General features: G+C 41.3%; 1 protein-coding gene across 4 annotated transcripts in view; it reads left to right on the plus strand.

The window, feature by feature from the left end:
* Positions 1 to 17,230, plus strand: part of LOC133351079 (ephrin type-B receptor 1-B-like) — a 178,044-nt gene that overhangs the window by 36,524 nt on the left and 124,290 nt on the right. For all 4 annotated transcript variants that reach the window (XM_061566002.1, XM_061566004.1, XM_061566003.1 and 1 more), the window contains exon 2: positions 16,025 to 16,089. In XM_061566002.1, coding sequence (XP_061421986.1) covers positions 16,025 to 16,089 — 65 coding nt within the window. The remainder of the gene's footprint in view (positions 1 to 16,024; positions 16,090 to 17,230) is intronic.

The raw sequence follows: 17,230 nt of genomic DNA on the forward strand, positions 1-17,230 counted from the left end.
CCCTCGAATAGGCGTTCATCCGATAATAATGATGAGTGGCTGATTTTAATGATAAATGATGATTTGAAGATATGCTTTTGTCACTGGATTCCCCCATTAATTTTTAAGTTGGCCGAATAATGATTTCCGTAATATGCAATAGTGCAACGAATCAATGACAACTAAAATAATTGCAAGATGTTTCAACAATGCTCTTAATTTTCTTACTTCACACAAATATGACACGTGACATTTTCTATGCTGTTATCGTGGGTTCTAACTTGGCTTTGCCATCGTGACAAGCGAAATATCCACCTGGGGTTAGTACAATTTGTATTCGTTGTCCACATTGATCTCATGATTGACACTAATGCATGTTTCATGCGTGTCATCTTTGTAAGTGTTCAAATACACTTTCCTGTTTTGTTAAAGTCACGGATAAAAGTGACAGCTCAAGCCAACAGGGGTTATGAGGTTGTAACTTCTGCAAAAATGAAAAGGCAGTTGGCAGGCGACATGCAAGTTTTTTTTCTCTCTCTCAATATTATAATGGCATATGTTAAAAGCTATCATGAATACTGGTTAGTGGCTGCTAAAACTGACATGCCATTTACTGAAACATTACCGCTGTATGAAATGAATGCACTTTTGTATGAGAACGATCATTCCGCAGCGTGGAATTGCGAAGGAAATTTCACAGACAATTTAGGTATTTAAAAATAAATTATATGGCCTAATCTGCAGAGAGCAAATGTGCAAGAGGAAAGGAATTGTGTCGAATCACTTGGCCCGTTTGTGAGTCATAGATTAATGGCCTTAAACTCCATTTGGCTTGAAATTCTACTTTTGTTTTTTGTTTTATATATTTGCATTTTTTCCAAAAACTAAAATAGAATGATAATTACTCCTCCCGTCCAAGAAGAAAATTAGAAGTTGGGAGCAGGGTGTAATTAGAGATGGAAATCGGCGCTGTGTGGATGCGGTGTTTCTTTGTTGGTCAGTCTCCACCGCTAAAGGTGTGGAGTTTGTAGGTGGGGCTATGCTTGAGCCCGTAATTGTCCATAACGAGCTGGGGGGTGGGGGTGAGTCTTGACAGGCTTGTGCAAACAGGTGGTCGTCGGGGAGAATTGGCTCCGCTCGGCAATTTAACTGGGCGTAAGAAATTTTTTGCCGTTTGAGTTCAGGATTACGAAAAGAGAACGCAAGCCCCATGAGAAAGCGCGCACTGGAGGGCCTCACGCGTTTGCAGAGTAATTGGGCAGACCGCGGCCATTCCCATCGTGTGCCATGTGTGACACGAAATTGCACCGTTGCTTTGCCGCTACTCGACGCGTCGCGACTTTGCCCACACAAAGTTGCTCGGCGACTTTTTGTTTTGCTGCGATAGTGGATTCGACTGCGATTGATTCGAAGCCACCCGTCTCGCTTTGTTGAAAAGATTGAGGGACTTGCGCTGACACATCGTGGAGGATTGACGGCGGCTAAATAGCGTTCTGTTATGCGTGAATCTTAAAAGCCTTCTAGGGACATTCATTGTTCAACGTTTTGAGAGAGAGAAAACACATTTTAATTACAGCGGCTTGATTTGTATGTAAATGAGTGTGTGCTGTTGTATGATTTATTCTTCATTTGTGGTAAATTATGCTCGTGTTTTTATCAACCACTACGAAACCACTAGATTTTTCTATGGTTCGTATAATGAAATGTCGGGAGTATGTATGGATGTCTGTTGCACTTCTTTCGCACCGTACGTAGCCGACCAATCGGAGGTGCGGGGGGTGCTGGTGAGTAGTGATGTGTTAAGTCTGTATATATTTACGTGGGTTGCACCCCCAATAATACCCATTGATCCACTAATACTTGATCAGTTGTGTGATGCCAGTTAGCCTGCACGCTTTGAAGCTACATATCTTGGTTAAGGTCCTCGCTTTGTCTTTCCTTTGCTGTTCCTCTCTCGTTGTGTTCATTATTCCTGCGGATGGAACGTTCGTAAATGAGTGGGTCATGAGGCCAGAATTTAGCAAATAGTAGGCACAGAGTCTTAATTGCTTTTAATGACTTGCACGTTGTATTTTTTTGAAAAGAGGTCGTTTTGCGATGGGAAAATTCTGACTCTGTGGCCTTCCTCTTCATTATACTCTGAATCAATAAATAACTTAATTTCAATAAGCAACAGAACAAGTTTGAAAATAGAAATCTCTGTTCTGGTTCAACTTTTGGTGCCAACCCCATCATGCAAAGTTTTGTTGGGATATTCTCTCGTGTGCAACACAGATGAAATTGCATTATACATTATTTTGATTAAACCTGAACGAGTATTCGCAGGAGCAATCGTTATGTTTTCTCATTTTAATAACTGTTAAAAAATCTTAATTAAGTGATGCATAAAACATCACATTTGTCATTGTGATATTATTTGTACAGGATTATAAATGCCAAAATGTACAGATAATCTGCTTATGCATGTTAAATAGTATATTGTGTTAACCCTGTTTTTCTAGTTCACATCAAAACTTCTGATGACGATCGTTCTTTCAATGGTTTTAATGTAGCAGTAATAATAATAATACAAATTCCAATATCTTTACTCGGGCAAGAGTCATTGAGTCTCCAGAGTTTTTTTTCTTTCTCGGACGGAATGTTTGGGCCAATTCCATTAATGAGTGTTTGCGTTGTGGAAGGAAATCAGAGTTCCCGGAGAAAACCCATTGCATCGGTGGAGGTAACGCTCAACATTGCCACCTCCTGGTCCCCTTACAGCCTTTCTACCTCGCCAGCTCTTGGTCACCACTCCAAATACTAACCATGCCCAACTCTTGCTTAGCTTCTGAGATCTTATCGGATCGGGCACATTTGAGGTGATCTCATGGAAGGCACTGTGCAAGTTTTTTTCATTTTTTGATTAAATTCAGGAAGATGAATAAAGCTGGATAAAGTGAGAAAAATGACATTTTGGTAACGATTCAAGATCACTGTTGCCACCGCAGAACTGTCATACTGTTGTTGCCTCGAGCATATTACAAATTAAATAAACACAAAGGGTTTGTTGCAGCCCATCCACCCAGAACCATGAATATTTAAATTGTTCGAATTTCCATTCGCACGAAACGATACCTATCGGGTGATGAAAACCACAATGACATTATCGGGTCCTGCCGTACCCTAATGAGTGACAATCGCCGCCTCGGTCTATACAGTACGTGCATCTGCATGATCGTTGCACTAAAGGTCGAATGGCATACACGTGCGTAATGAAACGGTCTCTCGATGACGTTAATGGCTATTAGCAAGAGGAGTGGAGTGGAAAGGAGAGAAACAATGTGTGCAAGGAGCCAGGGGGGAAACCCTCCTTCAGTGCGGTAATTGCCATGGGCAATTTAACGTCTTGGTAATCACTGTCTTATTTTGACTTTCCTATGGTGACAGTTTCCATTTGGAGACCTGCGATCCAAAACCACATGTTGTTATATTATTTTTTCTTTATATATGTAATTTTGTTTAAATTCGTGTCTGAATTCCCACCCCCTAATATAATAATGTGCTTTTTTTACCATTAGAACGGATGTAATTATGCTGTGATTCGTCGATTAAAAATGGTTCTTGTGCTCATGGTGCACGCAATCGAATCTGTATGTGAGAATGGATTTCTTAGAATTTGTGCAAATGATGTGTAAATTATTCATGTTGTATGAAGACTAAAGGCATGCACAACCCATTCAGAAGTAATTTGAAAACAATACGAACGAGATGGTTAAAATGGAACAAAAAAAAAAAATTAGAATTGAATTGTGATGCTAAATCATGACATTTTCATTGAGTTGCTTGAGAAGTGTACAGGGAGGGGTGGTGTCATCACACACCAAGTAATAATCCGAGGTCTTTTTTTATTAGAATATTGACCAAGCCAGGTTAGCAGTGCACATCGATGACAATTGGTGATTCAGCTGGTCTGCACTGACCCCTTTCTGAGCCAGTCCATATGGAGGAGCACTTTATGCATTGTGGCAGAATGACTGGGAAAGAAAATACATGTTGCACCTGATGCTGGATTCCTAACCCACTCGTGTGCAATGCTCGCCCATACACGTGCTCGCACACAACATTTTGCCGCTGTGGCCAAAGAGGGCTGATGAATAGATCATTTTGCTCGTGAGAGAGGAAGAGAGACAGAGAGAGAGAGAGACACCATTGTGATGATGCAGTGGTTAGTGCAGTGCATTACGGTCCAGGCCATCAGGTTTCGATTGCTGGCAATGGACATGACTAATGGCAATCGATAACCTGAATCTAATTGATTAGGCCTGAAATGAGCATCTGATACAATGTGTCAACATAAGCTCTGGGGAGGCAAAGGTGGGTAGTATTTGTCCTGATCACATACGCTTTTTACATTGCACACCATATCCTTAATATGTGCTTGCAAACACAGAACCTGTCATGGCAGTTTGTAATGCTATGTAATATTTGCATGCAGTTTGCGTGAAATGACATATATTGCATACATTGCAGATAACTGATTTTCACATGTAAGATTGGATGTAAGTATCATGGGAATATGTATTTTTTTTTACAAATAGGTATTGTAGGGTGAAGCCACGTAATGATCTGGCCAGGTTTGTGTTAGTAAGCTCCAAATATAATTGAATCTAATTGCTGAAGTTAATTGTGTGAATTTGTTCTTCAACTTACCGTGAGCTGAAACAATGATAATTTGGCGATTTAAATGCTGGTACACGTGCCAGTTTTAGTTGGCTTTGTCAGGTGGTAGAGGCTCTTCAAATTTGGCCAATTAATTACGTGGCCTGACCCAAATATCAGCTATGAATCAATATCCATATATATATGATTCTCCTTTTGTCATATTCCTACTTGCTTGCTCATAAATACACTACAATTTGCAACAAAAAACACACACACACAGATCCCTTTATGTGTGGAGGTTGTCTTTGTGTAAATCTAGCATGCCATTTTTGTATCCAAGTGGTTAGCCAGGTGTGCTGTGGCAGGAGACTCTAAATTGCTTCCAGGGAATTGGCTCTTTCATTCCTGAGAAAAGGTTAGGAACATTGCAAATCGGTAAGACTGCTCAATTATTAAATAAAGACGGTGGAAAAAGACGAAGCTCCTTGACCCAGAAACATTTTAGGTGACCTAGAAACATTTTTGCTGTCATTATGCGGAAGCCATCGCGCGGCAGATGAATCCAGCACGTTAGCGTTTGCCGGTGGGTACACGGGGCACTGCGACTACTAAAAAGAGGATGGTGGGAGATTCCAAAAGAGGGGAGGTCTTGCTGTCTGGAGTCACAGATGTGACCAGGGTTAAAATCGCACAATTTCCAAGGAATTTTGACGTGACATAATTTGACTGAATGCATGAGGGGGGGGGGGGGGGGGACGCCATAGGTTTTATTTTTTAGTGCTGATGCGCGTTGTCTCTTGTCGTCTAGAAATTGGGTGGTGTACAGATGTGTTTGTATTGCTCTGAAATTCTAATTCGCTCTGAGAACTATAGTCTCATATTGTAACAGTCTACCATTTAAAGCCATCGGAATCAATAACTAATTGTAGTGAAGAGAATTGAATGTAAATCAATAGTGAATTCCAATCCTCTCTTCCAAAACATAATTTATTGGCCCGTGGTAGTGGTGATAATCTAAAAATAGATACATTAGTTGGTGCTGAGTTAAAGCATAATGTGATGCTCATGGTAGGCACAAATGCCTATGATGCACATTATTCTATATAATTACAGTGGAGAAAAATTATCGTAAACTCCGACACGTTGCAGTGGCTCAGTTTTTGCAAGTTTTCACAGTGAACTCCACGTGCGAGCCCACAATACACACCTTGTATTCATTCAGCCGGCGTTAACATTCCTCGGTTGATTCCTCCTCGCGTGAGTATCTGGTATGGTCATTATCAGCAGTGGAGGAGAGGGTACTTGGGCATTGGCGCTGGCCAAGCTACTCCCCCGTGTGCCATGGTGGATTTTTATTTTATTTTTATTTTACTTTTATTAATTTTAATTTTCTACCTACGTGACTTTACCGAAAAAACCTAAGAATATGAATCCTTGCAGTCACGAAACCTTCAAATCTAGAATTCAAATCTAGGACTCATAGGTGTTCGCCAAAAGCACTTGCTCCAACAGTCTGTCAAGGCAAAGAGGACAATTGAGTACTTGGAATGTAGCATGAATGAACCATGATGTAATTCGATTTTTGTATTTATATCCACGTAAGTACAGCAAGTGTATGCACTGCCTTTCCCCACATCTTGCTACCTTGTCCACAGTTGTCGTCAATTTGCTGCAATATAATAATGCTGAGTGGCAATGCAATCCCCACCTCCTCTGTCTCTTTGGCCTGTTCAAGCATGCGCTGATACACACTTTCTGGACATTTGCCCACGATCCAGTGCTTTGTGGTTTGCAGATGGCTGTGAGGTGGTTGGTGTTATAGGATAGTTCTGTCTGTATGATGGTTGCCTTCATGAAACGTGTTTGTCCCACTGCTCTTTGAGTCAGGTCTCGCTCTCAGTGCATTGCCGCAAGGGGAACGATGTATTTCTTTTTTTGCAGATTTGTGTCCGTGTAATTTCTCACCCTGGTGCTAATTTTCGTGCTCAAGTTATAAGCAGAATGATAGACAAAAAAATAATTACAATAAACTGTAGCAGTATGATAATTATCATATATGAAAGTTTTGTATGCATGTTTTAGAGTACACAATAGTCGGAAGTGCAGAAAGTGCCATACAATATTACAAATCTTTTCAAACATCTTAATTTTTACGAAGTACCACCTACAATCCAGTACGGAATATACTACTTCCCTATTTTTTGTATTACCCCCATTATAAGCTTCAACACTTGGTAAATGGTGACCTCGTAATTCAATTCCCTCTGCAGCCAATGTGCATTGCTTGCTCTGTACTTACAGTGTCATGCAGGGCTATGGGATTGTGGTTTGAGTTGTCTTTGATACATGCACTTTATTCATGCGAGGCTAAATTGGCGGGCCAAGTGAAAGCCCCTGGCATTTTGTTTCTCCTCCCTCCATCCCCTCTGGTAACCCCCATATTTTTTGTCTTCGGAACACAGCATATGGCAACAATTTAATGTTTAAAAAAATGTTTTAGATGATCTCTGCTAAATAGTAGTCACATCCGGTGGCGTTTGAAAAGTCACACAAGCGTGATTCATTTTTCAGCAGGGGTTTTAATCCGTCGGTATTCTTCTGAGACGTATTGTTGAATGACATGCCGTGAGAGAATGATGGAATGGGTCTCTTCAGCAGCGCTCTAATGAGCTTGTTTAAACGTTTTTTTTGCTTCAAGCTTTCTCCTTAAATTGTGGATGATTTGAGTTACACGTTTGAACAAAAAAAAAACATTATTCACCTATTTCTGGACGTGAATAATTTCAAAAGGTATGCAGTGATAATACAGTGTTTAGTGGTTGTAGGTAGACTTGATAATAAAATACTGCAATAATAATTAATTAAAGAAGTGATGTCTGGGATGTCTGTTTGGCTTGGCAGTCTGAGTACTGACCTGGTACCACTGAAATCCTGGCTTTGAATCTGGATATCCACCCCGTTATTACATCGGATTTTCAAACACCGTGGGTTGATGGTCTCGGCCTATTCACCAACGACTGCACACAAACAAAAACTGCGTTAGGTTTTTTCCCCTGCTCAATAAATTTGGTGCTATCCAGCTCTATATATTGATAGGTGGCACACTCTTTGCAGGACATGTACAAATGTGGAGGTTTATTGGACCTGTTCACTGACTTGGGGTTCTGCGATGCTTGTGGGAAGAGTTCTGAACAGAGATTCCCGTGTCTTGTGACATAACGCCAAGAGCACATTTGAAATATAACTTGATAAAAAAAAGCCACAAATGTTTTAAAGTAACTCCTAGCAAGACACTTAGTTTGACAGCCCCGAGGTAATCCATTTTGGTGAGAAGCATGATTAAGGGGGCCTCTTTTGCCCTTTTGGGTCGGCGGGTGCATGACTCACTCTGGCTCCAGGCCCTGTCTTGTACGGTGACAAATCACGCTCCAGACAGAGTAGGCTCAGGGCTCTAGTCTGACCTCCATCGCTTCCAATGTGTAACAAACATTCGTGAATAAGTAATACGCATGTAAATAAATGAGTGAATGAATAAGTTATTTCTGGGAATATCGATAAACCTTGCAATCACTTTAATCGGCTTTATTGTTACGCTAACAAAACCAAAGTTCAAGTTTCTCTGTGAACTACACACGATATCACGCGGTGCTTATGGCAATTGCATTATTCTGTAATATACTGCTTATTTTATCTATTTGTAGTTATCCAGATAAAGTACCGCTGAGATGCTTTTTTTATACATATATAACGGTTCTACTTTGAATGTTTGCCAAATGTATTGAGTACTCTTGTATTTCTTAAAAAAAAATTCTTATAGAGGTTGCTAACAGGTGGTTGCCCCCGCTGTGTGAAGTTTTATTTTCACCCTCGAGTATGCATTTATTTTACAAATCCTTCAGTTTTCTTCCGCTTATATAATCATTATAAGCAGCCATGAATCATCCACTGCTGGATGAAACGTTCCCAAGTTGTCACGCAGCTCTTGCAAGTTCCGCAATGAGAAAATAAATCCACCCAGCACATGCCCACGAGCTTATTTCATCACTCCATCTCCGAAGCGCAATGGCCTGCTCCGAAGTGGCGCTTGCATCTATACTCGTGTCATCCCGCACATCCGATTAGCACGGTCGGTTACGTGCGGCGGCGAACGAAGTTTAACATACGTACATCCACTTTCATAAATAAATAAAAGAGAATTAAATTTCGATTTAAAGCTTTCGTGACTGCAGGGATTCATCTTCTTGGTTCTTTCGGTAAAGTCACGTAGAAGGGAAATAATAAAATAATAAAAATAAAACATAATAAAATTATTCTCACGACGTTTCGGCCACAATGCAAGGATGGCTGCTTGCGTTGTGGCCGAAACGTCGTGAGAATAATTTTATTATGTTTTATTTTTATTATTTTATTATTTCCCTTCTACGTGACTTTACCGAAAGAACCAAGAAAAAGATAATTAATTGGCCAAATGTCCCATGAATATGAGGCTTGTGAGCCAGTGGTGCTTCTTTGACCTTAAAACTAAAATAAAAACCTACAATAAAGAAGTAAACACATTTCCAAAGATCTTGACTTGAAGCTTTCGTGACTGCAGGAATTCATATTCTTTGGGTCTTTCGGTAAAGTCACGTGGATAGGTTCAAAGTCACGCAAGCGGTCATCATCGGGCTGATGACGACCGTTTGCGTTGCGATCAAAACTAAAAAACGTCGTAGTTTTTTATTATTATTTTTGTTAGTTTCTTTGAACCTATCTACGTGACTTTACCGAAAGACCCAAAGAATACATTTGCACAGCTCGCAAATGTTTTTTTGGTGTTTACGTCTTCATAATAATAATAGCAACAACGGTCCTATTTGGCTTGCTAATTTGCTCTGATAAATTGATGGCTGCCTTTTGCTGTAATAAAAAGGGACCCCCCCCCCCCCACCAGAATGCCTGTAATAAAGATCGCCCTGAGGTGTGGCAGAATGAACGGTGTAATTGCATGTTTTTCGCACCAGTAAATTAGCACAATCGGGGGTGCGATCGCAAGTGACAAAACTTGTCTTGCAAAGCTGTTGGTAAAATGAATGGCCTCACAATCCTCTTTTTTTTCGTGGACTCAATAAGTGTACAAACAGCTGCACGAGCCAGACTTGCGAGGCAAGGAAGTACCGCCCGTTTTGGAACGTGTCCGTCAAAAGCCATGTTTACTTTCGGATCCCAAACCTACAGTCACTTTCAGTGAAAACCACATCATGAGTCATCTGTGTCTGTCGGGTTCCGCCTATTGATGCGTTCATGTTTTATATCCCCTGTCTGCATTATTATATTATTATTGTTGATAGGCGTCAGGTGTAAGTGGGTAGGAGGTAGCGTGTGTGTGTGTGTGCTTGTGAGTCAAAGGTTTGTTTATTTAGAATTACCACAGTGGCCCTCAGGTGGCTGCTTTGCAGGAGATGATGTTTCCGCTTTCTCGGGATTTATTTTTTTCCCAGGGCTCACTAAATATACACACGTGCATACATCCCACTAGATGCTCGGAGAATATCGTAGTATTCCTGTTTTGATGGATAGAACGCGCATCGGGCAGTTACTGTGTGCTACTCAAAAATGCAACCCTTCGTGTATGATCTTTTATTTAGTTGCAATGCATTTTAATCGGACAAAATATGGGATAATTACAGCTCAGTGCGTTTTGGATGAGAACAACCGCATTGCGTATATAGCGAGCGGATCTAGGAAGAATTACGAATCGGTGATGTATTATGGAAAATTAGAAATATATTGAAAAAAGCATAGTTTGCTTCTATTTTGTGAATTTCATTAATACGTATGACATAAGGAAACACCTTTCTGCAACGTGTGGGTGTGCGCTTGCTTATTGGGGTTGGTTCTACATTGAGCAATCGCATTGCCACAACTCCAAGCTGAGAGGTGAGAGGGCGTCAGAGCATTTTTGTCCCATTAGCACGCGCACACAGTATTTTTTGTTTAAGCCGTTAAGCTAATCAGGTCTTCACAAGCCATTATTTTCCCGTTGATCAACATTCGATCATAGAACATGGAATTACTGGGCTATTTTAGTTATCCAAATATATTTCTGTCCAGCCAGATTGTGAAAAAACTGTATGCAATCGAAAGATAACATCGTTTTGGTTGTATGGATTATAACAATAGCTAAAAGGCCGTTGCATCCATCGTACTGTGCTTATTTAGTAAAAATGCTGCAAAAATCTCAAAATACGATACGGTAATTAGGAATCTGCTCCGTAAGTTCCATTATGCGCGTGTGTGTGTGCGTACACGCATCTCTGTAACAATTACCCCGCTGAATGTTTCTGGATTATGATTGACAACATCGATCACACTGCTGTAAGCTTTAAGCTCGCTTGTACGGCTCTTCATTGCTGCATTCGGAAGGACAATTGTAATTGTATCTTGACTTAAAGCTTTCGTGACTGCAGGAATTAATCTCCTTGGTTCTTTCGGTAAAGTCACGTAGAAGGGAAATAATAAAATAATAAAAATAAAACATAATAAATAATTCTCACGACGTTTCGGCCGCAACACAAGCAGCCGTCCTCAGGTGAAGAACAGGTCTTCACCTGAGGACGGCTGCTTGTGTTGCGGCCGAAACGTCGTGAGAATTGTATTTTATTATGTTTTATTTTTATTATTTTATTATTTCCCTTCTACGTGACTTTACCGAAAGAACCAAGAAGATTATCAATTATTGTTTAAGCTGATATTGAACTCTAACTTACCTGTTTGATTAAAGGTGTCTGCCTTGTGGCTACGTTATTTAACGTGTCGCGTCTGTGCGTCTGAGTCATGAGACACTACGTGTTCGTCTGCCATCCAGGGGCGTTGTTGATTCACACCGTGACTACATGAGGTGAAGATTTTGGCTTTCGAGACAAATTTTTTGGTTAACTTTTTTATATTTAGCCCCGCATTATAATGTTTTGTGATGTCATTGACACTTGACAATTGGCATAAAATAAGACATTTCTAATCACATGTGCGTATGCAAGGACTACGAGCAAGTCCTACATAAATTACTAACAATGGGTGACTAGGTATTGTTTGTTAAATTCATCTTTCATGATCACAAAACAGAACTGTCGTGTGTCATCAATCCAGCTTCTACCTAGAGAGTACTGTATAGTGACTATGTATGTCTATAATTTTCCATACTCTGAATGTGATACACGGAATGGTCCATTCACTCAGATCAGCAGATCACTTGCTTTCTTTACATATTTGCCTTATTTGTGACCAATAAAATTAGGTAAATATCCGTCATCACGATTGTCATCATCTTGCAGTTGCATTCAGACTCTATAAATGACATTGTTTCATGTTGTGTCACCATCATGGTCATCATCATTATCATCAGCAACAGACTATTATTTCAGAGAGCATAACAATCAGGAATAACAAATAAATAACGAAACAGAACTCCGCTTAAAGATATAATGTATTTTCATCCTTTGGCCTCTGAGCCTGCTGAACCAATATTAAATACCAGTTATAAAGATAAACTGCACCGGCAAAATGCACCGCCTATTGCCGAAGGAACATCACTCACGGTGCACATTGCAATGCTGCAGTCACACGGAAGGCTTGCGTTGGTTTTACGCGCCCCAAACCACCTCCTCCTTACAGCTGTGTCACTCCACTGGCAGAATCTATCAGAAGTGGCTTCTGTATCAGATGTCACGGGGCGCAGAAGCTGCACCGCGTGACTTTGTGGTAACAATCAAATGCCGATCAGTTTGAGGGTAATGGGTTCACAACACTGACAAAGGTAACGGCTAAAAGGAGAATATTCAGCAATGTTTTTGTACGTACATGAAAAGAGACCGAAGATGTTACCGACTTACCCTTTAAACCACTGTATGTGCAGTGGTGCCAACCTAATTGCTTTATATGGAATACATAATTACGCTCAAGTAATGTCACACCCAAAAGTGAACATTTCTTTGAGAAGTATTTTCACTTTGAACTCTAAAGAAGGAGCAAATGCACAGAAAAAATGTTACTGTCATATAAATTTTGGTCGAGGTTTTGGTGTGTGCATATGGGGGGGGGGGGGGGGAGCAGTGTTATGGTGGTTAGCACACTGCGCGATAAACCCGGCGAGCCAAGTTCAATTCCTGGCCGTGGCTGATAGTAGTGGCAAGTGGTACCTCAACATGTCCTAGGCCCCCATTTCACCAACATGCATTAATACACTTGGTGAAGCATGGTTAGATAATCCCCCCCTCCACCCCTGTAACTGACGCACAAATGATGTATTGATTTGAATTGTATTCATCTATTCATGTGATGAGGAATTATTAATACAGGAATTATTAATACAGAATTATTAATACAAGTGGGAAATGGAAGCTAATAAACAACATAATGACCCAAATATCGTACAGATTAAAAAAGAAAAATTGATATTTCTAATAACAGAATTGCATGTGGAAATTACATTGACAATGAGGATTATGATGTTATATTTAAATTCAACATAAGTCTCTCTATACTTTATATTTGAATCTGTAGTATATACATTTAACAAACAAATAAATAATATTGTCTGCAGTTCTCACGTGCTTACCATAACCCATGCAAAATCTGCATTATATTGTGCCTGTAAGTTTGGCTCTCATGTCTCTATGTGGTTTCAGGAGGATTGTGTGAAATCAATTGGCAAGGCTAGCTTCAACAAAGTGTTCACAAGGGAACTTGAAAACAAAGCTGCTTTAGGGACATGCCTGTTGCACATGTATATATGTATATACCGATGCATTCAATGCAGATGTTGCCTCATTCATGGCCGTTTCAAGGTTAGTGTTTCTTGGTCTAAACTTTTCCGTGTGACAGTAGCATGTGAATGCGGGGCACATTCATCCCGTACATTAAACCCTGAAAATTGGTTTCGAAGCTTGCAGAAACAAATAAATGAACTCTAATGAAAGCCTCATAAATCATTTTGGTAATATCGAGAAAGCCAAAATGCCACTGCTATTTCCTACCTTTGCCGTATCATTCATTACAATCTGCTCTGGCGAAGCAATTCTCGCAGAGATGTGTAACCATTAACATTCAGAGCATTATATATTTTTCTAAGTTGGTCTAATATAACATGTAGTTAGCGGAGATTAATTATGAATGTTGACATTTTGGTGGGAAAAAATATAATCACCGGCGCCAGTTTATTCAAAAGACACAAATGAGATGGGATAAACTCCCCGCATGAGTAACAATTAAAAGAAACGTATGATGAAACCTCGCCTGTAAATAGGGCCCACACCTACGTATAATTGCCACTAATCCAGACTTCTTACCTAGCCAGCCGAACCTCAGTTGTCTTGGGAACACCGACGTGAAACGTGCTTGAGCTTGCAATGATCTGCTCTGCGTGCCATTTCTTACATACCCATCCTGTGCTGCGATATCCCATACTGGATTTACATTTTTTTTGTCAAAGGCGGTTGTTCATGAATTCAACGCAATCGTTAGCGCCGTTGTGCAGACCGTAAGTAACTAAATAGGTAAGCTGACAGATATGGGAAAGAAACATTGTCTTTTTATCTGTCATGTTTAGAAATACCTTCGTGTGTTATAGGTACATTTGTAAGGTGGGATTGGTTACACTCTTGTGTGCTATAAAACTGACGACCCGAGTTCGATTCCAACCATGGCTAACACCGCCGAGGAGTGATATCTGAACAGGTCCTAAGCCCTCCATTTCATCAACCCAAACTGGCCCTCGTGTAAAGTATGGCCATAGCACTTCTATAAATGATGTGACTCAGGAAAACATTCATCCAGCAGTGGACCGATAAATGGATGTAATATACATGCACAGAATAATCATGTAGTCTGATTTTGTGGGACGACGATTCGTGTTTTTTCTGGTGAAAACTTGTCTTTTAAGATAAAGGTGCAGCCCTGCAATTGCTTAAACTAAAACGAAACCCTGTTTTATTTAACCAGGTAAGGCCCACTGACCTACGTAGCTCTTTTGCAGAAGTGACCTGGCCACAAATGATCACCCAATAGAGTGGTTTCTCACGTTGGAAATGCATAGCAACCAAATACTCGAAACCAAATACTCGAATTCTTAATACCACTGCCGGCAGAAGATGCCTCCACCAGATAGAGCTCTACAGAACCCCTAAAGAGATAATTTGGCCTACTTTTCCATTATTACTGACCATACACCTTGACAAAGAACTGTTATGCCGACATTAATTAAGTGCTCCAGCTCGTACCAACCTTTCATTAACGGCTCAACATACATTCCAAGGTTTTTTTTTTTCTTTATGTCAACCATGCTTATTGACAACGCTTCCTCTCATCCCAACGTCAACATTCCCGGTGGGATTTGAAAAAGAAATGCATGAAAAAACACGGCCGCATGTATTTTCCCATGGAAACGTGCACCACCCATTAAACACACAGACAAAACGTATGGCTGCAAGTGAGGTAGTTTCTTTTGCAAGCCCTCGGACGTGTTTCCTGCACACACTGCATAGGCGTCGTCTGTCTAATCGACGCACTGTTACTACGAATGTTATAATTATTAGCCATGAATGCATATGAAGTGCATTGAATGGGACGGGTATCTTGAGATGTGCATTTGAATAACGTGCGCGTACAATGCGGCGTTGTCGGGAGCGGTCCGAGTTCTATTCCCGCTCACTGCCAACACCAGTGACGATTATCTGAACCGGTCGTGGGCCTCCCCTAGGTCGACTCAGCCTTAAATGAGTACCTGGTGCGGTGTCTTAACATCGCCACTTGGGGAGATAAAATCGGCCGTGCGTGGTGCTGGTGGCCACTCACCCCCCGGTCTGCCTTGCCGACCTTCATCGGTGCTCGCTCATAGCACTTGCCCCAACAGTCTGTTAAGGCTATACGGGGGATCTCTGTCTTTTTTGGAGTGTATTTCCATACACCCACACGTGTGCGTTGCATGTGCACATGTGTTTGACTTTGTGGGGGAGCGCTGTGGCAACATCGCCGTCGCTTGGTGGCGAGGGCTGCCCGTCGTTGTCGTGCTTGGGGGAGCGGTGGGAATTTTGGTTCGTAAACTGTGCTGGTGACCTCGTGCACTTGGGTTTGATTGCCAGCCATGGCTAACATCGCAACACAGGTGGCATCTCAGCTTGTGTTGGGTCTCCCGTAGGTCAGCTCAACCGGCGTGCGCCGTGTGAATGTCCTCACTTGGCAGACAAAGGGCAGCCTTGCAGGTTGCTGGCCGTACCAGTCCTCTGTGTGAGTCGTGCCGGGTTCAATAAGCACTTCCCAACAGTGCTCTGCTCACAGTTCAAGGGTAAACTGGGAGACTGTGTCTTTTGTGTTTGTGTGATGTAGAAACATTGACCCGATGCTTTCCTCTTTGTGTTTATTTTTGCAGAGATTCTCATGGACTCCACGTTTGCCACGTCCGAGCTCGGATGGCTGGCTCAGCCGGGGAACGGGGTAAGTGTCGAGATTTGTCCACAACGTTCTCAACACACTGTCCTTTCTTGTTTCCGCCGCGTGCCATTTGGCACGATGTCCGATGCTTAGCCCCACGTCCCAGGAGCTTCTTCTTTTCAGTTCCCAAAGAAGCTCTGAAGCACGTGGAGCAAAACGTCGACATTGTGCCAAGCAACCCAAAGACACATTGTAGAGTGAAACAGTAATTCCTTGCTTAGTGTCGTAGGTGCGTTCCTGATGAGGATGTATGTATGATGAATTTCTTTCGCACCGTACGTAGTCGAACCATGCTAATCGGAAGGTGTCGTGTTAAGTGTAACACACTGTTAAGCGAAAACGATGTCCCCGTAACAAGGAAAGTAAACATAAAGTTTGGCAAGATACATCCACACAAAGTAAGACGATAGGACCAAGAACTGAGATGAGGGTACGCCACCGCGTACCGCATCATTCCCAGCGTGTACCCAGAATTCCCATACCGCTCAGCCGCGCAGTTCAAGAACCTAGCTCGTCTTCGACCACTCAGAGTCTGCGCTATAACAGGGTGCGTTCTGCGTTGTGTGAAGTGTCCCCTAATGGAAGAACCGCTCGATCGCGAACACGCGTTAAGTGAGGACCCTACAGCCCAACTACAAAAACCGACGCATTTTTGCGTTTGAAATGTTGTTTTCATGCCATTATAAGATGTTAAACATTGTTTCCTTCAACTTCATAAGAATATAAGCCTTCCCACATTATTCAGCACTCTTAGGAATGATTCAAGTGCTTAATCAACTGAGAGTAGTGAACTGGCTTATCTGATCTTCGATCACCGTGTCTAAATATAAGTTTATCTTTAGTTTCTTGCAAATATTGACAATACAATCCACACGCAAGCTAAGCTGTATTCCATATCAGCCGTTGTTAGCACATGAACATGGCTTACTACAATGCCCTTATTCTAGCATTTAATCGATACCAAATGTCCCTATTTATGCAGCAGAATTACTGGAATCATATTTTTTTAATAATTAACCACCTTTTTAAATATTGAAGAGGACTTAATTGTTGTAACAGCCTTTTGCACATCTACATATGTAGGACACACCAATTCCAAACACAGCAGAGCAGTGCAAGAAGGATGAATAAAAACAAGTGGATT

The sequence above is a fragment of the Lethenteron reissneri genome, chromosome 36 (assembly GCF_015708825.2).
Source record: "Lethenteron reissneri isolate LAM-NWPU_2019-01 chromosome 36, ASM1570882v1, whole genome shotgun sequence".
Lineage (NCBI taxonomy): Eukaryota > Metazoa > Chordata > Hyperoartia > Petromyzontiformes > Petromyzontidae > Lethenteron > Lethenteron reissneri.